Genomic DNA, 26,068 nt, shown 5'->3' on the forward strand with positions numbered 1-26,068 from the left:
CAGGATGCGTCATGTAATTTCATTCAGAGTTGAAGAGGCACTGAACGAGCAAATAAAATTACTTCATGAAGTGACGTTCCCGCGAGTCGTGATGTAGTTAACCAAGTGTACAGGCATTGTTTTTGCATGCCAGCATTACTGGTATTTTGTAGCCACTTATGGGGCAGCATTCCTGTGCGTTGTCTGAGGGCATCCGGGGTGCTTGGCATGAGGCCTTTTCCACTTCTGCCATAGACTGGCTGGTAGACAGTGTTAAGCGAAAAGCCGTGCATATTTTAGTTTTTTTTATGGTGGTGAGTGGGGGAAAGGGGAAGGGGGTAGGGGGGTTAGTGTACTAAATACAGCTGAAAGCAGGAACTAAAAGTGCCATATCACTCCGACATTCAGCCACATTTATAGTAGCATACTTGTGCTCAGTACCGTGAAAGAGAAAAGAAAATAATCTTGTGTCCATTCTCTGTCAACAAGAAACAATAGTGGCGAGCTCTATTATTCTGGTTTAGTGTATGGTCTCTTGGGCTAGTTAATGCAAGTTCTGTCAGTTTTGAGAAAAACATTTTGTATGGAAAAAATTCATTGCCTCCCCCCGCCCCACACACACACACTTTTTTTTTTCATTAAGAATGGTCAAGAAATGCCTGGTTTATGTTGGGCTTCCCCTTAGAAGAGGAGTAACCTGTAAGTCTTCCCAGCTGGATACATTTTAGTGCCCCAGCTTACACTTGAGCAGAGAATCTTCTCAGCATAATTTCTGTTTCATTCCTTTAGCAAACTCAAGAAGCATGCTCTCTGTAGAAATGAAACCAGCGGAATCAAGTTAAGTCAATGTACTATAAACACACCATTATGTCAGGTTAGGTTTGGTTTATGGGGTTTAACATCCCAAAGCGACTCAGGCTATGAAGGACGCCGCAGCAGAGTACTCCAGAAATTTCGACCACCTGAGGTTCTTTAACGTGCACTGACATTGCACAGCACGCGGGTGCCTTGCTTTTCGCCTCCACCGAAAAGTGGCTGCTGCAGCTGGGATTCTATCCCACATTACTGGGCACAGTAGTCAATCGCCTTAACCACTGCACCACTTCGGCGGGGCGCTATGTTAGATTAGCTCACAAGTTGAATTTATCTCCGTACCTTCTAAAATGCGGACCTAATAGGCCTGCTCTTAATTAAAAAGACAGATTGCTTTTTTAAACTACCGATCAGGTTGATGTCTATTGTACAGAATTTTTATTCTTTTCAAGAAAGTGTTGTGTAATATGCTAAAAAAAAAAAAAGCCCATTAGCCAACTTTCTTGCACACCTTTGCCCTGATAGTTTAAAAGCAATGAAAATGAACTCCACCTCTGATCTTACCCCGCAGCTTGACAGAAGTGAGGTTTGGTAAATTTGTGGGTGATTTTGCAGGTTAGTAGCCTCACTTTTGGAATGGGCTGGTTTTGATCCCCTGTGGTGCCAAGAACAAAAGTCTCTCATTTTTTTTCAATGGTGCACTTTGGCCTAGTTTCATGCGGATCAGGAACTTGTCAGCTGTAGTGCTCATTGGCCAAGTTGGCCTTGCACTGTTAAAGGGGTCGTGACACGAATTTTGGAATATAAACCATTTATTGTAGCTCTTACTTTTGGTGCTCCCAAGTCAGATCCATTGGTGCAGCAGATACTTTGTTTCTTCAGGAGCAGCTTGTTGTCCTGACTACTGTTGTAATCACTGATGACATAAACAGACCCCCACAAGTCATGCCACCCACTGTGTTTTTTTGTGTGCAGGGCTGGCATGCCATGGACCGTGGGCATTTTAAAGCTTGGTTTGCTCATCAGAGGCTTTGCTGTGTTAGATGATGATGCATGCATTTCTGGAGTGTTGCCTCTCAAAGTATTAACAGTTTTAATGTATTCGTTGCTGCCCTATTGTTGCATACCGTCACCATTTCTTTCTAGACCTCAGCTGTAGTTAGCTTGAAAAGGCCGAGTTTGCACTATAATTTTTTTTTTTTTTTCACGTCTCAAAATTACTCCTCGCATAATAGTTGGTCTCATCAGATGTAAATAGGTTATGTTCACTGTAGTTGTGTTTTAGGGTTTTAAGGGTTATTTTCAGCTTCATGAATGAAGTGTATGTTCTCGAATAAATGTCTAACAATTTTATTTTTAACCAATTTGGTTATTTAGCCAAATCAGAACTAATCTGGATTAAGCCAAGGAAGTTCTGTCTGCACAGTGGCCCCAGCTTTGTTTGCAGATGGGTTCAGGTTAAGGTCATTGTCACTTCCTTGCCCTTTTCACTTATGCTCGGGGAACAGTGTGGAAATCCATTTATTGGTGTGGAAAAGCATCTTGTTTGTGTTTCAGCACTTTATGCAATGTCTTCATTACCATGTTCTGGGGACCTTTTGGCAGTGTTTTTCGTGTGACAGTCACAAATGATGCAGTATCTCACAAAATATCTTTCTCTTTCAGCCGTGAACTCTTGCAGTCACTGACTGATTCAGACCTTTCGGATCCGTCATTCCCCTTCTCAACTAACAAAGTCATCGCTTTTGCTGGACATAAGGCAAGAATGCTGCCTGTGTTATTTTTGTCTTTTGTGCATCACAACCGTGGTGCAGTGGTAGGAATGCTGTTCCAAATGTTCCCCACAGTGCCATTGCATTGCATCTGCAAATAGCGATAAAAACAGAGGGGTTATCTTCATTAAACTATGGCAGAACCGTACCTCAATACAGTTCTCACAACCAGTGAGAATGCCAGGTGTGAGGGCTGGCTGTTGTGTTATGTAAAGGGAGTGGGTCATAGACTTTTTTGTTTTTCTGCATAGGTACTCTTTATACTCTTTATATGAGGGGTGTCAAGAAAGGAAGATTTGTGTCAAGAAAGGAATGAGAATAAGATTTCCATAGCCTCTCGGACCTTTGAGGGACAACAAGAAGTGGGGCAGGGGGGCACTTTGGTGACTGTTCTTAGAGCGAGTGCTCAAAACATTCCCTGGTTGCATTTGGTGATCCACGTTGCTGAATATGTGGCACCCCTCTGAAATACTTTGTTGTGGGAAAAAGTTTAGGCTATTTGCTATCTGTGTATGTTTTGTAACGAATTTGGTGCAGAAATGTCTAACAGCGCATTAGATTTCTTGGCAAGTGAACCAGACTTCGTGAATAGTGGTTGCTCGAGACGAATCCCAAATGTTCATGTAAGGCTCTGACATGGAGACAACCTGCTAAGTACCGAACACTTATTGCTTTGCCCTAAGAGGGCTGATGTGAGCAAATTAGAATATGAAGTTGATGCTTGGTATAGTTTTAAAGCCCTGGAAATCAGTGAGCAGAAGTAGATTGAGTTTTATTGGTCTTGGTCATTTGAGGAAGGGATTTCCTTGGTACTTGGTTCAATCACAGTTTAATATATCCTTTGAAATTTGAACTTCCCTTGGTGTCAGTCTTGAGCTGGAAAGCGGATCCCAGTGGTTTGAAGTCTATGCTGAAAGCCAGACGGGGCTGTTAAAATTTTCTTCTGGAAGCAACACATTTGAAAAGCACCGTGTTGACATAGTGGACAATTTTTAAGGCAATGACAGGTTTTTCTGAATCTGCTAGCTGTTTTAAGATTTATAGCAACGCTGCTGAGAATAATGTAGCACCGAAAACACGTACATTCTTAATGGTCTTGTCCAGAAGGACGAGGTAGAGGAGGGGATAGAAGGTGGTGTTTGTGTAATCTTTGCCTACACAAATGGGCAACTTCATATTTGATGCTTATTATTAAAATAGCCATGGAGCATGACAGTGTAAATGCATTGGTATGCCATGCTGACCCAGCATATATTCATATTATGCTGTATACTACCTTTGTGTGTAATACTCCTGCCACACAGGCAATCTCAGTGCCTGTCGAATTATTCGAGGGTCATTCGGATTCAGCACTGCCACATTACGAATCATTTGGGTTATCATTCAGTAGCGAGCATGTGATCTGAAAGATCATAAGGTAATATAGGGAACAACTTCAAATAAAAAATGCGAAGTGAAGCAGAATAAAATAAGGTTAATATTGGACTGGGTCCTATTCTTAATTTAAAGTTTATTTGGAGAAGGGTATTCAAACACTTCGCTACACATATTAGAATAGAAGCAGTGAACAATAATTTTATAGATATCATTACTGAGTCCGTGGTAGAAGTAGGTGGTAGAATAGTTTTAGAGGATACCAGTGAACTGTCTAAGGAGACAAAAGATTTTATTAACAAACGTCAAAGTATGAAAGCTTCCAACCCAGCCGACAGGATAGAACTGGCAGTGATATCAAAGCTAATCATTAAGCGTGAGGTGGCCGACGTAAGGATGTGTAACACGAGGAAAATTGAGCATGCTCTAGAAAGGGGCAGTCTTAAAAGCAGTGAAGAGAAAATTGGACAGAGGCAAAACATAGATGTATTCACTTAGGGACAAGGCGGGCAATGTCATCGCGAAGTTGGACAGAATAGTCAAAGTAACCGAGCAGTTTTATAGTGATCTATATAGTAGCCAAAGTAGTCAGGACAATAATGAGATAGGCAGTAGTGAAAAGCAGTCAGGTGTTCCGCCAGTAACGAAGGACGAAATTAAGAAAGCTTTAGAAACTATGAAAAGGGGGAAAGCAGCTGGGGAGGATAGGCATAACTACAGATTTGTTGAAAAACAGGGGGGGGGGGGGGGGGGGGGGGGGGTATCGTGCTAGAAAAACTGGCCACCTGTATACGCAATGCCTGGTGTCATCGACTGTATCAGAATCATGGAAGAATGCTAACATTATCTTAATTGATAAGAAAGGGGACGTTGAGGACTTGAAAAATTACAGGCCAATTGGCTTACTATCAGTTACGTATAAAGTGTTTACTAAGGTAATCGCTAACAGAGTCAGGACTATCAGACTTCAAACAAGCAAGAAATCAAGCAGGTTTTCGGAAAGGGTAGTCTACTATCGATCATATCCATATGGTCAACCAGGTGATAGAAAAATGCTCAGAATATAATCAGCCCTTATGCATAGCATTCATTGATTATGAAAAAGCATTTAACTCAGTAGAAACATCGGCAGTCATACAGGCATTGCGAAATCAGGGTGTAGGTGAGCCATATGTGAAATTACTGGAAGACATATATAGTGGCTTCACAGCAACCATAGTTCTGCATAAAGAAAGTAACAAAATTTCTATTTGGTCGTTGCAGCTCCTATAGGTGGCGCAGCGGCAGCAGGACATGGCGGCTTAGTCGGTGATAGCGCCGCTGCCTTAGCACGCATTTTCACAAGCGGGCCTGCTTCTTAATGTTGTGTCATCGTTCGTGTGAGATTTGGCTTTTATATAAGCAGCTGTAAGTCATATCGGTCATAAATACAGTAGAATCTCGGTGATACAAAATTCAAAGGGAGGCGAAAATTTTCGTATCACCCGAAATTTCGTATCACCAAAAAACGAGCAAAATCCGTTTTCAAGCCTTCCAACAGGTACGAAATATTTATTTTCGTTGAAAGAAATCTCGTATATCCTTCTGCACCTTCTTTTCTGCGAGATCTGATAACAGAGTTTTGAAACTGAAAAATTGGGCCGCTGTCTTCTCCCGCACAGACTCGGAGGTCACGGCGCGCCGCAGAACATCGATGGCGTGCATCGTTTCTGCTGCCGTCGGCAGTGGGTCATCAACGCTTTGGTCGTCGTCATCTCCGTCACTGCATGGAATGCCAGGCTGTGATGACGCTTCCTCCGCAATATCTTCAACCGTGTGGAGACCACAGGTGGCGAGGTCGTCGTCCGCGGTGACAAAATCGTCGACGCAACAGTCGACGTCAAGTTGATTCCAGACATCGATGGGAATCGGCTCTGGCACTTGCGAGGCAGTAGCCACAGCGGATTTGAAAACCCCACACTTCGCGAAACAATTGGCGATGGTCGTAGGAACGACGCGATCCCAGGCAATTGCAAGAAAATGCACAGCGTCCAGAAGAGTGATCTGGAGATTCGCGTCCTTCCTTTCAATCTTCGCGAGGAGGCGGCGCACCAACAAAGCTTTGAAATGGTGCTTAACATCTTATAATCCCAGCATCCAGTGGCTGCAAATGACTTGTTGCGTTCGGGGGCAGGAACACCACCTTAACACTCTGTAGTGTCATTTGTTTTGGATGGGCGGTGCACTGGTCCAGCAGCAACACTATTTTTCTGTTGTGGCAAGACATCTTGCGGTCGAGGTACGTGACGAATTCCATAAACAAAAAAGACGTCATCCATGCTTTTTTGTTCGCCTTGTAGACGCAGGGCAATCGACCGGCTGCCTTAAAGCATCGGGGCTTTTGATATTTGCCACTGACTGTCAGTGGCATCTTTTCCGATACATCGGCGTTGCAACAAAACAAAACTGTGATCAGCTGTTTGCTCTTTTGTCCGCCCCGGCAGGCATCGCCTTTAAAGCACAAACTTTTTTCGGGCTGGAGATTGTTAAACAGCCCTGCTTCATCTACATTAAAAACATCACGTGCCTCATAACCCGCTATGTAAGACGGCAGTGGGGTTGTCATCCAGTCTTCCACGGCGGAGGCGTCGACTTTTTTTCCTTCGCCACAAACGGTCTTGTAGGAAAGATTATGACGCACCTTGAACCGGTGAATCCATCCACCGGAGGCCTGAAAGTCATCAATTCCAAGTGTGAGTGCGATGTCCGCTGCCTTCTCACAAAGCACTTTTCCGTCGATGTTGACGCCGGCCGCCGTGACCTCTCTGAACCACGTTAGAAGAACCTCTTCCAACTTCACATGGTGGGCAGTTATGGCTTCTTTAGAATTCATCGCGAAGTGCTGCACATTCTGCATAATTTGGTCGCGCTGACCAACGATCGTTGACAACATTGACAGCTGCAGGCCTAGCTCCTTGGCCATGTCAGTGCGCCTTTTCTTGGGCTCGCCGCCGGAAGATATCGCCGCCTTCCTTCGCCAATTTCGCTGCTGCCGCGGGTTGCCACGCCAGTTTTTTCCCGCTGTATTTTTTTTTTATTCTTCTTTCACGCGCATGTGCGTGATCCGTGCTATCAGTGCTGCGCACTCTTTTCTCGCTGTGCGTGTGTGCGTGGGCCTCGACCGGTCGTGATACCAAAGTTCGTATCACCCGTAGTGAAAAGAAAAAGTGTTCAGAACATCCGATTTTTTGCCCACTGAACGCAATGCAATTCGGCCGGGGAATTTTATGAATTCGTATCACACCGAATTTCGTATCAGCCGAGTTCGTATCACCGAGATTCTACTGTACGAAGCCATCTATGAGTTTGGCTACGCTAGTTTCAAAATAAACATTCGTTAATACTAGTGTGCATGGATTTGCTAGCTCGCAAGTGAAAACTCTGTCGGTACTGCCGCATGTACCAAACATGCCGCATTAAAAGGCGACAAACTCTTTAAGCGGCAGTTTTTTGGATATTCACATTTTATTTTATGGCATGTTTCCGCGCTGCCATTGAGTGTATATATTGTTCACGTGCTCATATACTGAGTATATAACAGCTTGTTTGTTGCAGGAGTCTGAGGCAAATGTATGCTGCTGTTCAAAACAGTAACGAAACGGTCATTTGAGCTTAATGAAACAACCGAAATTAACACTCGAGGTGTGTACTTTGCACTACCGGGAGAAAAGCGCGTGATCAAGTAGGGAAAAGAAATCTGTGAAGAAATTATTGCGTTTATTCAGACCCATTGCTTACCTCGTCCGAAAAATTAAAATACAACTGAAAAGTTAGCGCATTCCAAATATATCGCTCCTATTGCTAACCCCTTCGAAAAATGAAAGTACATCTGAAAAATGTGCACATTTCATATCGCTATGTCTACTCGGTATGGCTAGGAAGCCATGCTTACAAATCTTATCCATCATATTTTTATTTTTTTTTTATCTGTTAACCTTGTGGTGATGAATCAGAATAAAATAAAGCTGAATGACAGCCGTAACGAACAGCTGCACGCGGAGAAATATAGGCGGTTATTAATGAGAGGAAGGGCTCCTTCTTTTGCACGTCCACCTTGACATATCAGCTTGGTGTTTAAACACTGCAGCGCTTCTGCACAGCTGCAATGGTATGATATTAAGCCCAAATTTAATGCGATTTGCGAGCTTGAATGCAAATATGTCACTGAGAATCCACATGGGTCGTCAAGTCAAAACGTCTTACGAACCGGCCCAGTGAACCGAAACGCTGCTATTTACACATTTGCTTCATGGCAGGAACAACATATTTGCTCTGTCAAGCAGTTTATTGATTTGCAGATCTCGGAATCACAAAAATATTTATTTTCTGCTCGCACCTCCACGCTCCAAAGCAATGCGATCACCCGCGCCGCCAAGAGCGACCACCGGCTCGCTGCTTCAAAAGCAAGATGCGCGGCGCCGCTACTGTCGCTGAAACGACTGAATAAAGAAAGGTGTTAGGCAAGGAGACACGATCTTCCCAGTACTATTCACAGCTTGCTTAGAGGAAGTATTCAGAGACTTGGAATGAGAGCAGTTTAATATAAGGGTTGATGGGGAATACCTCAGTTCAGGTGTACACATAAACAAGTGTGACAGATACTGCGTCTAATCGAAAGACGCAGTATCTGTCACACTTGTTTATGTGTACACCTGAACCGCGCCGCAAGGGAAGGAAGGAAGGTGGAGTGAAAGTAGAGAGAAATGGGAGACGTAGTGGAAGACTTCGGGGTAATTTCGACTACCTGGGGATCCTTAACGTGTTCTGACATCGCATAGCACACAGACGCCTCCATCGAAACGCATCCGCTGCGGTCGGAATCGAACCCGGGTACTCCGGCAGAGTAGTTGGGCGTCTTACAACTGCACCATTGCAGCGGGGCCACCTCCTCTGCCTCCTACGGACAAAGCAGAAAACAGGGAAGAGAAAAGAAGGAATAAACCACTTCCTTGAGCCCTCCCCCCTTACCCCCACCTTGTCGACTATCTCACTAAATACTGAATGCTAAATGCCGTTATCAGCCCATCTCAAAAGCCATGTCCTGATTAAATTGCGATACCTTAATCCCCACTTAGTTAATATTATCATCATCTCAATAACAGTCTGTAATCCACTGCTGCATTTTCCGTCTCTAATTCAGTGCGTTGTTGTAAAGCTTAGGGGTTTTTAACTTACTATCAAATATGCCTCGCCTTCACCCATTCACTCTTCATTTCGATTAAACTATCACTGTTATATGCGTTGTTGGGCGGCTAGTCCCCCCCCCCCCCCCCCCCCCCCCTTTGTGAGCATTCCCAGCCTTTGAGGAACATTAAATATGTGCCAGAGGCCCCTTTGTGTTACAGTATTATTGGTGAGTGTGAACAATGGATATTTACGGTTAGGGAAAAAGATTACACTGTGGATTGCATGCTCAGTAATAAGGGGCAGCCATGTCCTGTCTTAGGGTCTTCATTTGGCTCCTCCTGGCTGCAAGCTTGACTCTAGCCTACTGTGCAATGTTCAAGTGAACTTCCTTGACAGTCAGTGGCCAAACACTGGTTTTTAGTGTGAGCATATTACAGCAATGGTGATACTGAGCCTGGTAATCGTGTGGAAAGTCGTAGGCACTGTAACTGCTGTGAACACATCTCTGGTGGCTGTACAATCCCATGAATAGCTCTCTGCAAGTTCCTGAAACTAGTTAGTAGCTGCATGTTTTATAAGTAGTTCAGCACAGGCAAGTAGACAGTTGTGTTGCATTTAGCCAGGGTACACCAAACACTCCAACAGTTCAGGTGGTGAAGCATCAAGTTTCAAGCTTCTTGTGCTTGTTATGGCCTGGTTGAAAGATTTTCAGAGTGGACTTTTTTTTTTTTTTGCAGAAACTTGTCTATTTCTTTCCAAAGTTTCTTTCTTAGCATGCACTGTGCAAGTTGAGTAAATGACAATCAATGCTGCGGCTTTGTGGATGGCTCTGTTGCATTTATTACATCATCTTCACTCATGCTCTTTCCAGGTTCGAGCACTGCGCCTGACGTTTGTCGGTGAAATGGGCTGGGAGCTGCACATTCCCTCAGCGTCATGTGTCCCGGTGTATACGGCCATAATTCAAGCAGGCAAGGCCTTTGGTCTAGTCAACGCAGGGTACCGGGCCATCGACTCACTGAGCATGGAGAAAGGCAAGTGCCAAGATGAACTTTGCTTTTTGGTGAGGAATAACATTGTTGGGAATGTTTGGAGAAAAAGCTGGTGATGTAAGAATGTAGAAGGGGCTAGATGCATTCTAGACAAGCGCAGCTAGTTGCTGGGCGTGCACAGAGGCCCATTATTTTGCTCTGCTGCTGCTGCAAGGCCCTGTAGGACATAATGCTGGAGAAAAGACATCAAATCATTTTTTTGTATGTATACATTGAGGGAGCGAACGGAATAGCTATCTGCTGCCATTCCATGATGGAAAACATTCAAGGCAAAAAATGGGGTTCTTGGAGTTTCGCTAACTGTCATTTATTCAGCATCGGTTTAATGACTTGTCTTTGCTCTGTGAAGCAGCTGAAAGCAAGCATTACTCGGCAGCAGCACCCACAACAGGATTTTATAAGTAGCCAACCCACAGAGAAAGGCTGGAAAGTCCACGAAGCAGTTACAAAAAAAAAAGTAGGAAGTCTGAATAGTGAATTTTCAATTTGAAGCGAGTACAACAAAGCAAATGGCTATTTGGTTCGAATAATTTCGCAACGAAGCGAATAGTTTGTACTCCAAATGTAGTAGCAAGAAAAGTTATTTTTTATTAGCAGACCACTAAAGATGTGGTTTGTGCCGCAGCCGTTGAACACAGTTTGGGCTGCCTCCAGTCACTCTACAGCTACTGTGCCTCGTGTGCAGTGCATGTTGACGTTCGAATAGTGTAATCACGCAAAGTGTCAGAGTGTGCGAACAGCTTATTTTTGTGCATTCTTGGACTTCGAAGTGCTTTAAGAGGTTTTTAACTATTTATATTCGCTTTGAAGCTCAAATCGAACACCGCATTGTGTACTTGAATATTTGAAGCATCGAAATATTCACAAAATCCTAAAGAATTGTTGGGGCACTTAAGCTGCACCTTTGAGGATATGGCCTCATAATGTTAAAGGCTTGCGTCAGCAACTCACCTGGCAGTTCCTGTTTTGTATACATGAAGTCTCTTGTTTGCTTGTTACTGATTCCTTAATCTGTGCCTCTAAAATCTCTTAGTTCTTATTAGCATACAGTCTTAAGCTACCACATTATTCGGCTACCGGTTGTAAGCGACATCGGTTCTGGGCTATCTCACCAGCTACCACCTGCTGGAGCCATGCTCATGATTTCTTCGCTCACGTCGTCAAAAATGCTGGTGCTGGATTTATGCAGAACGGGGCCGTTATTCCTGTCACATTAAAAAAAAATATAACATCTGGCGACTTTCGCACCCTATCTAGCTGTGGTATGTACTTTGTCAGGGGCTAAGATAAGCTCACACCTTATTGGATGTTGTCACAGCTAACAGGGCAGGCAAGTTGCGCTTGAGGCCTTTTCATTGTGAAGGCTGCTTTTGTGGCTAGTGCACAGAGTGACAGAGGTTCCACACAGGTATGTACCCATTTGCTCTCATCGGTGTGAAACACGGCAAGGTCCGCAAGCAGCCTGGGAATGCAATATAACAGAACAGAACAGTCTGAAAAAAGCAGAATGGACATTCAGAGTTTGATCCTTTCATAAATCTGGGTTTGGCATCTTGTAAGTCCCAAATTACAACATATGGGGCACACACGGGAAAACAGTTGCACCATAGTATGGCCCTTAGCAAAGGTGCCTCGAGTGCTATCCATTCGGCAGCAAACCAATGTGTGTGTTGGAAATTGCGTATAGTTATTGTCCGCAGCTTCGAAAGTTTCGGCTCTGGCTACTGGCTTCTTTTTCCCTGTAGCCTAGCCTCTAAATATCTCGTGTGAACTACTTTGTTGTTGAGTGTGCACAGAGTTAGTGAATCACGTGCCTAGAACTAGGTTGTCAGCTTCCCTGCACTCTTGTGATTCCAAAGCTAGGGCTATATTAATGTATATGTTGGTGGATACTCACAGGGCAGAAAGTGAGTATCCACCAACATCGTATAGCACCTTTATGCTTATGCTCATTATATGAGAGGCAGTTGCCACATTTTTCATCCTTGCACATGCGAACAGAATTGAACAGCTGCCGATAAAGATTTGCAGTTCCCACTATGATGTGCTTCAAAAATATTTTCACCGCATTCTGCCCTAAGGAGCAATGTGCATTTTTTTTTCTTAGTTATTCATAATGATGTTTTATGTGCGTCCTTGGCCTTATGTTGTATATAGCATTGAGAAGTGCACAGCACATCTTGCATAAATGACGAGAGCCACTTCGACGCTTGCTTAAAACCAGTGCAGTCTCTGAGCACTTCTGATGAACTTGAGTATATATCGTTATGGTTGTGGCAGCCGTCTGCGAACTAGGTGCTATTTAAGAAACTACATAACGAAGTTAGGCATTAAGGGAATGTGAAGCCAGCGCTATGTGTGTGTGTGTCCTTGTGTCTTCGTCTCTGTCGCGCTATGTATTCTTCTCTATGCAACGAACCAATTTATACACTTGCCACTAGTCGCAGGATTGCACAGTCAGACTATGCAACAGTATAGTTAGTAAGCATTGTAAAGAACTGTTCAACTGACATTTACTCACTCTTTGTTAGACACAGTAATGTATTTCAGCAGATACAGTGCATCTTGTTCACTAGTCTGTACAGTGAATTTTGTGGGTTGTCTGCAAACATCACCCTCTGCCAGTCCTCAAAATAATATGCATGACATTCATTGAATGCTGGTAGTTACATTGCCTTAAGTAGCTCTACATAAGCAGAATGCCTACAAACCTGACGTATAAGAGAGCTCACTTCGGCGCCATCACATTTCTATGTCACAGGCATGGTCACTGGACCATCTTGCAGTGCAAGCTCAGGCTCTCTTCTGAAACATCCTAAACAGTTTTGCTTATTATATGCTGACATCGTGGAAAGTCTGATGCAGTTGACAGTTCGAACAATGGCCAATCTTGGTGCCATTGGGTTCCATTTGTCACATGCGAAACAGCCATCAGCACAGTGTATAGCAAGCACCCATGGGAATGCAGATGCCTCTGTTAGTGGCGCTGCCACCACATTATGCAGTGCCCTTTTCAAATGCTGTGCGTCAAAGCACTGTCTTGTTTTTTCTGCCATCACTCTTAGATGCTGCTTGGGTAGGGTGCAATGAAGATCAGCACTTGCTTAATTTGTACGCCTAATTAAGCACCATACAATGTCATGAAAGTCATGTGTGCTATCTCAAAGTATCTTTTTAAGGCTCAATGTGCCAGCCATAGAGAAGGGCACAACAGGGAGAATTTAAGCATCTTGTCTAACTATCTGACTCAAGGCTGCTTGCATGTGACCAAGTGAACTTATGCTGCTCATTACTCTCAAAGGCAGGTGCAAGAAGGTGATTAAAATGGCGATGCACCCTTGTGTATCAAGGAATCGTTGCCTTTGGAAATCCAGGGTGCTACTAAATGTTCTGAAGTTCGTTCTTTTCCTTTGTGCACCCATGGTGCGCTGTCAGAGACGGTAACATGGTCCAGCAGAGGTTCCTTGTGCCAGAGGCGCCCCATCAGAGACGGTATGAAGTGAACACTTGAAGACAGAAGTTGACGAGAAGAATAACTGAATTTTTATATACACAGTATTTATAACATTTACAACAGAGATGCAAGGTGCAATTGGCTAACTTGGAAATATTCCCACCTCGGCATAGCCGACTATGCAGAGCATCTAAACCTAGCCCAGAACGCTGGACTGGGCCTTCGGACTCGGTATTAACCCCCTGAGGTCCAGCCCTAATTTACAGAACATCCAATCATAACAAACATCAACCTGATTGGTTCGCTATGACGTACAGCTCCCCCTTCAACTTCAAGAGGATTAAACCCTCTCTCACTGAAAAAAAAAAAGAAAAACTCCCAACTCCTAGGGTCACGTCCTTCCTACATTCCGCGGTAAACGTGGCCATTCATCTGGCCGGTGCAACATTCAAGTCAGTGGGTACCGCTGCTATAAAAAAAAAAAAAAAAAAAAAGAGAGAGAGAGAGAGAGAGAGAGAGAGAGAGAGAGAGAGAAGAGTGGTCCATGGTTCTGTCACAGCTGGACTGTTCTCACGAGTGAACCGCTTTCGTTAGTGCTCGCCACCACATTCAATCGGGCGCTCGCGTGAATGAGCGTCTCTCCTGCAACCGCGAGGTCGAGGCAGCGCGCTCAACCCGGTGTACAAAAAAAAGGGGGGAAAAAGAAAAGAACGGTCAGCGCCACGGCTCGCCTGTCTTCACGAGTGCAGTGCTATTGTTAGGCGGCTCGCCACCACATTCCATTGGGTGCCCGCGTGAATGTGTGTATCACCTGTGACTGCGGGGTTAAGACGGCGCGTGCAAGCTGGTGTTCCCCACGTCACTGTCTGTCACACAGCTTGCAACGCTCGTCATCCTAAATAGCTTTGCGTTCTTCGCCAGGTGCCTCGCAGCGCCCTCCTGTCTGCACACCACCTGCGGCCACTCCTGCTACGAGAACAAAGAGCTGGGCTGGTAGCCACATACTTTCCTTGAATTCCCGCACCTATTCGTTGTGCCCATCGGTCCCTTACACGCCCCTTCTAAGATTCTACATGGGACCCATTGGCGCCGTTTAGAATTAATTCATTCAAGGGACCGATGAAGCCTAGTGCCTCTTCAGATGTATGCACTACTTCCCGAATGCGACCGCAACACTGCATTCAGATGAACAATAGCCAGATGTTGCAGGGGCACAACAACAACATACAAAACACCATGCGCACCAGCATAAAAAGCAAAACAAAAAGTAAAAATCACTTCACACAAACACACGATTTGCATGCACAAGTTGTGCCTCACACAAAGTTTAAGTTCATGCGCAGGCATCGGTTCTCTGGTTCGCGCACACCCTGATTATCCTCGCGAACACCCACACATAAACACACACCTGCAAGGCTTCAGCACTCATTAGCGCCAGAGTCTCTTTCACGGACGCCAACATGAGTCTCCCCGGTCGCACCCCCTGCCGCTGTGCACGCTCGAGCCGGCGTGCGATGTCTTGGGCCGCAGTTTCAACAGAGTAAACACTCGATGGCTTGTGCCCTACAGATCAAAAATACACAGAAAACCCGTGGGTTCTAACACCGAATCATGCAGGGCACCTGAGGATGAGTCTACCCAGCTCCACAGTGTGCACGGAACCCAGTCAGGTTCAAGCTTGTCTGGTGCCGCTACCCCACCTTCGATCGACGCGTTAGGACTACCTTTATGCGCATTCGAGCACTGTGCGGCACTTTCCGAGTTCGGCGCGACTTGTCCATCGCCCTTTCTTGCCTTGAATGACAAGCTCTTGCCGTCAGGAATACTACCTGGTCTGTCAGGAAGTTCGCTGCTCTGGGAGCCATCGTCCCCGTCGATGTCACGTGCACCGAAACACTCATTTTCACGCCCCGGCCGAGGTAGCGTTTGCGGTATCGCGCCGTTCACGTCCGAAAATGCCGGACCAGCGCCCTCGATAAAGCTGTCCTGAAGAGTTACTTTATCGATATGGGCAATAACTGTCCCAGATAGAGCAACATCGGTACAGCCAACTCGAACAGCCGCTTCATCTAAATGGGAAATCACTGGCTCAGAGGGAGTTTTGTTGCATCCAACTTGGGCGCTTTCTTCCGCCGAGCTATCGATTTCGTAGAAAGATGCACTTTCTACGCAAAGCTATTTAGGATGACGAGCGTTGCGAGCTGTGCGACAGTCAGTGACGTGGGGAACACCAGCTTGCACGTGCCGTCTTAACTCCGCAGTCACAGGTGATACACACATTCACGCGGGCACCCAATGGAATGCGGTGGCGAGCCGCTGGTGTTCCCCACGTCACTGACTGTCACACAGCTCGCAACGCTCGTCATCCTAAATGGCTTTGCATGCTTCGCCAGGTGCCTCGCGGCACCCTCCTGTCTGCACACCACCTGCGGCCACTCCTGCTACGAAAACAAAGAGCTGGGCTGGTAGCCACATACTTTCCTCGAATTCCCACGCTTATCCGTTTTCCCCATCGGTCCCTTACAGTGCTATTATTTTTCTTTTGACCATAGTGTTTTATGTGTATGTGATAAATTATTTTTACTGGTTGAAGCTCCACTTTTAGCAGTGAGTCATGCTCTAAATTTCCAGATAGGTTTTGAACACTTATGTAAAAAAAAACTTGTGTGATTACAATGCCCATATTTTATGGGTTTTTCAATCATTAGTAGTTTCATAATTTATGAGGTTTGATTAATGCAATACATACACATGAAGCTGGTCAAACGCTCTTGATACGCTTGTAACCAAAAAGAACAAAATTTAAGAGACTTGATAATGTACAAAATGTCTGGTCACGCAATAGAAAACACTTCTGGAAATTTCAAAGTATACTGCCCTTTACAATGGGCGAACCAGTTGAGCAAAGTCTTCACAGCACTGGCAGTGTAAAATCCTGCCCAAATTTATTTATTTTTTATTTTATTTTCAGTACACCCTGCAGCGCCGAAGCATTATAGCAGGGGAGTGGGTACAACATTAAAGTGACGAGCAGATAAACAACAAAAAAAAAATCACACGAGAGAAAGGACAAAAAAAGCAAGGGGGGGGGGGGGGGGGTAGACAAAGGAGTAATGAATTAAAAAAAAAAATACAAGAGGAACAACAGTGCATTCGGTCAACAATAATAGTTTGAAGGAACAGTAAAATCACAAATCATTGATTAGCCGTAAAAATACATCTCAGTCTACACTCACATCAGCTGGCAACTTGTTCCATTCAGAAATAGTACGTGGAAAAAATGAGTACTTTTTGTAGTTCGTTTTACACGCCATTTCCCTATTTTAAAACTGTGGTCTGTCCTGTTAGAAATATAGTGGGCTGTTTTTAGGTACTTTTCCTTATCAATGCCTGTTGTGTCGGTGTATAGTATTGAGTGCAGAAGTTTGAGCCTTTGCTTCTGGCGCCTTATCTGTAGCGGTTCGAGTTCTATTTGTTTCTTTATCTGTGTTATGCTGGCATGTCCGGAATACTGCCTTGATATAAATCTGGCTGCGCGGTTTTGTATAGCTTCTAATTTATCAATCAGGTACCGCTGATGCGGATCCCATACTGCAGACGCATATTCCAGTTGAGGCCTTACCAGTGACTTGTAGTTAGTACTTTTAAGAATCTGAGGAGCAGTTCCAAGGGTTCGTATGAGTAGGTTGAGCATTTTCCCAGCTTTTTTGACGGTCATATCGATATGATTTGAAAAGGACAGATCAGCAGTTAGTAGAACTCCTAGATATTTCACTTCATTTGCCGTGCTGAGAGTGGTATCACCTAGTTTGTAGGTAGGTTCATTAGGAATCTTAGACTTAGTAAATGTTACCTGGTAACATTTGTTGGTGTTCAGGCCAAGTTGCCAGGTTTGACACCAGGAGGCTATGCTGTTCAGGTCCTGCTGCAGGGCATCTACATCTTGTACATTACGGATTGGTCTATAAACAACGCAGTCATCTGCGAATAATCTTATTTGTGAAGATATGTTTGAAGGGATATCATTGATATAGATTAGGAAGAGTAGCGGTCCCAGCACCGAGCCCTGCGGCACTCCCGAAGTGACTTCAACAAAGCTAGAATTTTCGCCTCCAATTACCACGCATTGCATTCTGTAGCTCAGGTAGTCTTCGATTACTTTCACAACTTTATCATCCAGGTTAAGAGTTCTCATTTTGTACTTTAGTAGTTCATGTGAGACGGAATCAAATGCTTTGCGATAGTCGAGAAAAACTGCATCGGTACGGAACCTTTTTTCAGCAGTATCCGCTAGCTCATGAAAAAGTTCAACCAACTGAGTGGTGCAGGACATGCCTTTGCGGAAACCATGCTGGTTGGGAAAGAAAAAGCTGCTTTGTTCTAAGTGTCTAATTATATTGCTGTATAGTAAGTAAGTGCTCGAACACTTTACAACATACGGAGCCTAGTGAGATTGGTCTATAGTTGTTCACAGAGAATTTGGAACCGCTTTTAAAAACTGGTACGACATAAGCTTTTTTCCAGTCTTTGGGTATTAGGCTGCATTCGAGTGTTTTGCGAAAAATTACTTGTAAGTACTGAGATACACTGAAAGAACAGGCTTTGAGTACTCTAGGAGAGATTCCATCTGGACCAGTTGCTTTGGTTTCATCAATGGAGTTTAGGCACTTCCTGAGATACCCTCAACTGTGATTGTTATTGAAGGCATTACGTTTTGCACTCTAGAAGTAGTACCGGGTAAAGTATCTATTTTGTTCTTTTTTAGAAATACTGACTTAAAGTAGTTACTAAAACAGTCAGCTTTAGCGTTATTCTCAGATATCTGGTTTCTATCGTAAAGAATACTCGGAATACCTGTTCTCTCCTTGCGTGTCTTTCTTAGGTAGCTCCAAAATGCCTTGGGATTACTGTTAATAGATTCAGCGAGTCCGGAGAAGTAAATCTTCTTGGCGGTAGTTATAGCTGCGGTATAGGCTGTATGTAGTTCCTTTAGATGGCGCCCAAGTTCGCTTGAAGGATTCTTTTTGTATTTTTGGTAAGCACGGGTCCTTTGTTTTATCTTCCGTTTGACCTCGTAAGTCATCCAGGGTTTGCCTACTTTAGGTTTGTCTGAGATTTGTTTGAAAGGAACATGTTTTTCGATCAGTGATGACAGCACTGTTTTAAAAGAAGTCCACAGAAGTTCTGCGCTCTCAGGCGAATGTTCTGTAAAAGCCTGAAAAGCTGCCTCCAAACCCAGACTGATTTCATTATAATTCGCCCTGGAATAGTCATAAACCTTCCGTACTTCATGGGTAGGAGGAATAAGGTGTGGCAGAGTAAGCATTGCGGTTACAATTTTATGATCACTGATTCCAATTAAAACACAAACGTCATGAACAACATTCGGGTCATTGCAAACTAATAAGTCTAGGGTGTTATTTCCACGCGTAGGGTTCACAACGTATTGCTCAAACCCATACTTGGAAATCATATCAATAAATGCTGTACAAGTTCCGTCTTAATGCATGCTGTCACCCCAGTTCAAGTTTGGAAAGCTGAAATCTCCTGCTAACACAATACGTTCATCTGGAAGCGAAGCCAACGTGTCATCAAAGAAAGAGATAACTTGCGGTCGTGCGCTTGGTGGGCGGTACACGACGCCAAACGCTATCGTTCCCTTATCAGGAGTGGTGAGCCTGCACCAGACTGATTAGTAATCATTGATTTCCATGTCAATTGCAGTACAACGCAAGAATTCTTTTGCAAAAATAAACACTCCACCGCCTCTCGAATTCCTGTCTTTTCTAAATACCTGGTATGCCAAAGGAAATACTTCGCTGTCCCTTACTGAGTCGTCTAGCCAGGATTCTGTTGCAAAAACGATGTACGGATTAAACATCTGAAGCAGGCCATAGAATTCATCAATTTTATTCTTAATGCTTTGACAGTTTATTAAGAGAACAGGGCACTTCGAATGTTTAGGTTTCCCGATGCTTAAGAGTGGTCATTTTTTATCTAGTTTAGTTACCTCTTGGGTAAGATCGTCCCACACGAAAACTTCTCCATTCATGATAAGTTTGTCGTATGTTAGGGCCACTTTGTCTTTACCGTTAAGTTTTCTTGGCTTACCAACAGCCCATAGCTTTTGCCGAATTTCTCTGACACGCCGAGAGTAGTCCCTTGAGATTGCAAAGTTCGACCCTTTTAGTTTATTGCCATTGCTTAGGACCGATTCGATGTCCTTATATGATGCAAAATTTACAATAATCGGTCGTTTACACTCAAAAGTGTGTTTGCCTATCCTGTGGGCCCTCTGGATTTCCCCTATTGTTACCTTTAACGTGTCCTGACAGAGCGCCCTAACAAGGTTCTCAGAAGTTTCCCAGCTTTCACGTGGCTCAGCATCTTCAAAGCCGTGGAAAATTAAATTCATTCTTCTACTATTATTTTCTAAGTAGTCTATTTTTTTGGCTGTCACATTGACTTTTTCAGAATGACTTTGAATTCCGCATTGCGCTGGTGCAGTCTCATGTTCTTTACTTTCAAGAACGGCCATCCTTGACTCGAGCGATTCTATGCGTATTCTGAAATCACTCACTAGATTTTCCAGCTTAGTTTGTCTTTCCACAATGTCACTTGGTCTGTTAAGAATTGCTGTCTGACCCTCTTGCATACTGCGAAGAATAGTAGCCGTTTCGGCGCCAGGACCGGGGTTTTGTTCAATGTCGCCAGACAATAACAACAATTTGGCGAAGAACGCCTTCGCTGACAGGACTAGTTCACACATCTTTTGTGGGAAAGGCAGCAGCAGCAAAAAGCGATCATCGCTTCTATAGAAAGAAAAGTCTAGCCTTACCTGCAGTATGCAGAAATGCCTGATTAGAAGCATGTTCACGCTGTCGCCGCTGCCTTTCCCACTGAAGGCGAAATGGTACAGATCAGGCCTTTTATATTGAAAATCTTGAAGGTCATGTGATGTTCCTGAGGGCACGTGGTGCCGGTTATTACACTAGCGATCCTGCACGTTGTAGCGAAGATCTGGCAGGCGGTAGTTCTGGTCAGTCCATCGGTAGCTATCTTGAAGGGGGTGTGTTCTTGTCTCCCAGAGCATGCTGTTGACACAGTCACCGATGACAGAAAGCAGCAACTGCAGTATGCAAAAATGCCTGATTAGAAGCATGTTCACGCTGTCGCCACTGCCTTTCCCACTGAAGGCGAAATGGTACCACAGATGAGACAAATAACATTGGCACTGTCAATAACCATTTCAAAATGGGCTTAAATAACAAACTAACCCAGACTCTGGTGTTCTGGGCAGGTTCCGCGGGTCTTCTCAGTCCTCTGAAGTAAAGTTAGTCATGACGCAGCTTCCAAAGAGCCACTGCTACCTAGGTCGTAAGCAAAAACAACCATGGATTCAGCTGGATAATGAAATTTCAAGGTTATCTGCCAGTGTGGCTGAGGCAGCCATTTCAGCTTTTGTGTTATACTGTTTTCACAAGCCGTTCAAAAATGACCGCCATGTGGAAAAAAGAAAAACTAAGGTGAAAATTAAGCCATAATGTTCTAGCTTCAGGGTGAACAACGCAGCATATTCAAGAACGGTGCGAAGGCTTTCCAAATTGGCGCTCGCACCTATTGTTAGGCTAGCAATGGTCAATGGCCACAGTGGGGAAAGAGTTAAAGGGGTTGGGGCACCAAATTTTTGGTTGTGTTTTTTTTAATTTATATTAGGGATAGCATGTAAAATTAGTAGACGTGGATCACCATATGAAATTCGCCTACATGAAGAAAATAACTTTGTACATCATTTTCTTTTTGCACTGGAGTTTGTTTCAACAGCCAAACTGTTCTCTATGACCACTAGGTGAATTTGGATCCCACAAGGCATGCAAAAGGTGAAGAATACCTTTTTGTTTATACTTGCTGTCACTGGAGCCCCTGGAGCATGCTATAATAAAAGTTGAAGAGAGTAAAATGATGAGGCAGCAAATCATTTTCTTCTATGGCATGGCATGATATGGTATATGGTGGTATGTGGTGTTTAACATCCCAATGTGGTATGGCCTAATGGGGCACCGTAGCGAGGCTCTGGATTAATTTGGACCAGCCAGGCTCTTTGACTGTACCAAGTTTTTGCGTGCTTCAACCCTATTAAGCCCTCCTTGCAGCATCATAGTCATCGTTTGAATTTTGGAACCCAGACCAAAATGACACGGGATAACTAATTCAGTTACAGTCGAACATGGGTATATCGAACTTGAAAAGGATTGCAGAATAGTTCAATCAATCGATAAATCAGTATATTTAAATGTGGCTGTAGGTATGTTTATCTGTAACCGAGCAGAGAGAATACCTTGCACCCACACTAGTTAAGTGCTTCTTGCAACGGCGTTATAATATTGTGGAGCACTTTAACGACTTTACGATGACATGCTGCCCGCCGGCGTCCTGGCAGTGCACGCCCAATATGAACTTACTTCACATCGAAGGTGCAGCGAACGGCTCTCTGGAAACGGCGACTGCTTATCAGAAGGTGTCTAATCGTTCTACCAGTACACTGTAAAGCGAATTAAATTACTAAGAATTATTAAAATTACGGCACATTTGCTTTCCGCAAAGCCGGCAGCGCAGCATGCTTGGCGAGGGCCGCCGCTAGGTATTAGTTATGTTGGCTTCACCGCATGACAGCGATGTGGCGCTAAAAATGCTGCCGTGAAGCCCATCGCGGTTTCACTGCGCAGGCTCTATTGGCGGGTACTTGCAACGTCTAACCTAACCTGGCTACGCGCGCGAAAAGTGATCGAATAGAGCGGTAAGGAGAAGCGCCATTTGCAGGGGCACGGCGCGCAGTTCGATATATCGAACGACGGGCTCTGTTCTGTGAAGGGTATTTGATATAGCTAGTGATTCGAAACATCCGAGTTCGATATATCCGTACTCCACTTGTATCATTCACCCAGCGCAGTCGAATTCAGTATGGAGGCGCACGCGCGCATTCCTCTGGAAAACCGCTCAGTTTTTTTTTTCTTTTTTTTTTTCTTTTCTTTTTTTTTTTTCGTGTGGAAGTAGGAAGCGCGCGCTTTTGTCGAGGTTGCTAGCAGTGGGTCACATATTAATGCTACTTCCTGGTCACTCGAAAATTCGCCCGAATAATGAGGCGCGGCGAGCAGTAAGCGCCGTGTTTCGTGGAAACTGCTCTTCGTGTGCGTTTTCTTTGCAGTTTGCAAAAGGCTATTCTGCCATTATGTGACATATACTATGGTGAGGCTGCCCAAAAGTAATAAGAAATAATGTGCCTCTGCCCGTGCCACTTAACCATTTTTGACAGTAGTAATAATAATAATAGAGTGTGCGCGCCGGCGGCCGCCATCATCAGTAAGCTCCAGCTTCAAGACCGCGGCAACACTATCCGCATCAAGTGGTTCCCGGCGCCCGCGAGAGATTGTGCATCCTCACCGAATCACAACGAGACGGCCCATTCGGCGGCGCGAGCGCTTACCTTCCGCGCCCCGAGAAGGACCGTTCCGAATGGTGATTCGAAACAAAAGACCGAATGACCAGTTACGAGGAAGTGACAAAATTTTACCGCCTAGCTCGACGGACAATGCCGCCGCCTCACCCGGCACTTAGTCGGGAGGAGGCGGTCATCCTAAGGCAATGCTACACGTCCTCCACCCAGACATCTACACGAGTGATATGTGCAGTGTATGTCAAGTGGGTCCGGCGGACCAATGACACATCATGTGGGACTGTGCCAGGTTCCCGACCGAAGCTGCATCCAGGACATACCCGCCGGAACTTCAAAGTGCTGTGCAGAATACAGACAAGGACATGCAACTATGGGCCGTCCAGCAGGCCCGGGGTGCGCTCGAAAAGCACAAGCCTCACAACCCACCACAAACGGGCCAAATGAGGTAGTGCAGAGTAGGGCTTAACCCCAGGTAGACGCTTGGCCAGCGTCACGACGCTTTAACCCGTCGTTTGCCGGCTCCCTAATAAAGTTATACATACATACATACATACATACATACATACATACATACATACATACATACATACATACATACATACATACATACATACATACATACATACATACATACATACATACATACATACATACATACATACATACATACATACATACATACATACATACATACATACGAATCCCGGCCTCGGCGGCAGCTTTTCGGTGGAGGCGAAAAGCAAAGGCGTCCGTGTGCTGTGCGATGTCAGTGCACGTTAAAGAACCCCAGGTGGTCGAAATTTCCGGAGTCCTCCACTACGGCGTCTCTCATAGCCTGAGTTGCTTTGGGACGTTAAACCCCACAAACCAACCAACCAACCAACCTAATAATAATAATAATAATAATAATAATAATAATAATAATAATAATAATAATAATAATAATAGTAATAATAATAATATTAGCTTGACCTACACGGGAGCGCGTATAACATTCTTAGGGTTTGGATAAGCGCCGCAGGCAGCAGCCCCCTTACAGGGTGAGAATTGTTCGTGACGACCGAGCACTTGACCTACACGGGAGCGCGTATAACATTCTTAGGGTTTGGATAAGCGCCGCAGGCAGCAGCCCCCTTACAGGGTGAGAATTGTTCGTGACGACCGAGCACTACCTTCGCACTTCACAGCGGATATAGTGACGTCAACACGCCACTGCCCGAAGGCGTGACGTTTTTCATGTGCTGTGCGTTCACAACCCTTGGAGAAAGGGACATTGAGGACAACTGTACTTTATTTTTTCTGCACTAATTGGGTATACGACCCAATATCTAAGCGAGAATCTCTCCTGATACCGATCCAGCCAACGGCGTCGACTGATTGACGTCGCGGTTAATCGGTGAATAATCTGAAGCTGCTCTAGCCCCACCGCGGTGGCTCAGTGGTTAAGACGCTTGGCAGCGAGGGAGGACTCTGATTCGAACCCGGGCGCGATCCGATAGATACGGAAAGCAAGGCACCAAAGTGTTGCGCGATGTCAGAGCCCTCCGATTTTGACATTGGCAGTACACTGTCTCACTTTTCGTTGGACACCTGCACTTAATTCGACCAAGGTCATTTGGCCCGACCAGGGAGAAATCCGAAGCTGCACCCCGAGTAGTGGTAGATCTTAGGCTTTAATAGGTCGATTTCTTGCAGAAAAACGTCACCAAAAGAAAGACTGCACGTTGGCTCTTGCGTGCATGTGTTTATGTGATCTCAGTCGCGACAGTGCCTTCGCTTCATTGCATCCATATATTCTCGGCATGCGATTTCGCCGTCACATGGTTGTGCTGTAATTGTAGTTACCTTGGTTAACCATAGAACACGTATCTCCTCGGGGAAATGCTGCTCATGCCCGCCTCATGCCTGGACAAAACGTCCGAATGCTTGTTGCTCTAGAGGGGTGTTGCGGCGAAATAGAGGGGGGTTTGTCGTCAAGCCAGACGTGCAGTAGTCTGCGCAGTGGCTGCAAATACGTGAATTCGAGTGTAATGACCAAGAGGCGGGGAAAAAGTAGGTTTTTTATGCGTGCGTTTTCCAGTTATTTCGGTTTTCATCTAGCGGGCTGCATCACGCAGTGCACCCGAGGCGGCGGAAGGAAGGAGCTCTGTGCGGGGCCGGAGCTCGACGCTGGCAAGTGGCGTGGGATAATGACTTTCGCACACGACTCGAGTTTCGCGTGAATGTAAACACAGTGGGAGGAGGGGTCCCCGCGGGGTGGGAAGTGGCCGCGGGTAATCTTTGACGCGCTGCTTCTTCTGCTGGGTGCCGCCGTCAGGCGTGGGTGGCAGTGCTGCGACGCTGGCATCCGGATCGATCTCTCTCACGACCTCGCGCATTTCGCTGCGCCTTTCTCTTGCCGCGCGGGGATGACTCGGCCCTTGGGACACTTTTTTTTCTTCTTTTCACGTGTCGCGTGTGTGGCAGGGAAGCCGCTCTTCGTCCGTCTCTGGGTCGCGGGAGTGGAGGGGGCCGGTCGTGTCTCTTCGCAATTTTTTTTTTTTTTTTTTTTTTTTTTTCCTGTTGTTATTCCTCCTGAAGAGCGCGTCTTTTTTCGCGCATTCCGAGAAGGTTTCCGCGGCTGACTTACGAGCGGTGTTCGGCGTGTCCTGGTGTCTGTTGGAGATAAAACGGCGAATAACGGGTCTTGTGACAGGTCGGTGTCGTGTGTCGCTCGCTGTCTGTCGTCGTTGGTTTTCTCGCGTACAGTGCCATGAGAAGCTGTCGTGCTTTTCTCAACTTCCGAACCGAGCTAGCGGAACCTCCTTTACAAACTGTCGGGCTGCACGGTGGTACTTGGCCGTGCGGCCTCCGTGGCCCGGCGAAGCCGTCGTGCTCGCAGTCAATCTGTGTCTTCGCGCGCACCTCCTCCGAGTTGACAAGTGTGCGCGTGTCACATTCACGCCAAGGCCTTCTTCGGCGTCAAGTGCGCGCGGATTGAGTCCTCCGCCGCGGCTCACGTTCG

The 26,068-nt window shown here is 45.3% G+C and overlaps 1 protein-coding gene across 7 annotated transcripts in view; it reads left to right on the top strand.

Annotated features, from left to right (window-relative positions):
- Positions 1-26,068, top strand: part of Sardh (Sarcosine dehydrogenase) — a 99,482-nt gene that overhangs the window by 56,079 nt on the left and 17,335 nt on the right. For all 7 annotated transcript variants that reach the window (XM_084586018.1, XM_084586016.1, XM_084586017.1 and 4 more), the window contains 2 exons: positions 2,458-2,551; positions 9,976-10,138. In XM_084586018.1, the coding sequence (XP_084442144.1) occupies positions 2,458-2,551; positions 9,976-10,138 (257 nt within the window). The remainder of the gene's footprint in view (positions 1-2,457; positions 2,552-9,975; positions 10,139-26,068) is intronic.

The sequence above is a fragment of the Amblyomma maculatum genome, unplaced genomic scaffold, assembly GCF_055883805.1.
Source record: "Amblyomma maculatum isolate TAMU_Amacu unplaced genomic scaffold, ASM5588380v1 scaffold_13, whole genome shotgun sequence".
Lineage (NCBI taxonomy): Eukaryota > Metazoa > Arthropoda > Arachnida > Ixodida > Ixodidae > Amblyomma > Amblyomma maculatum.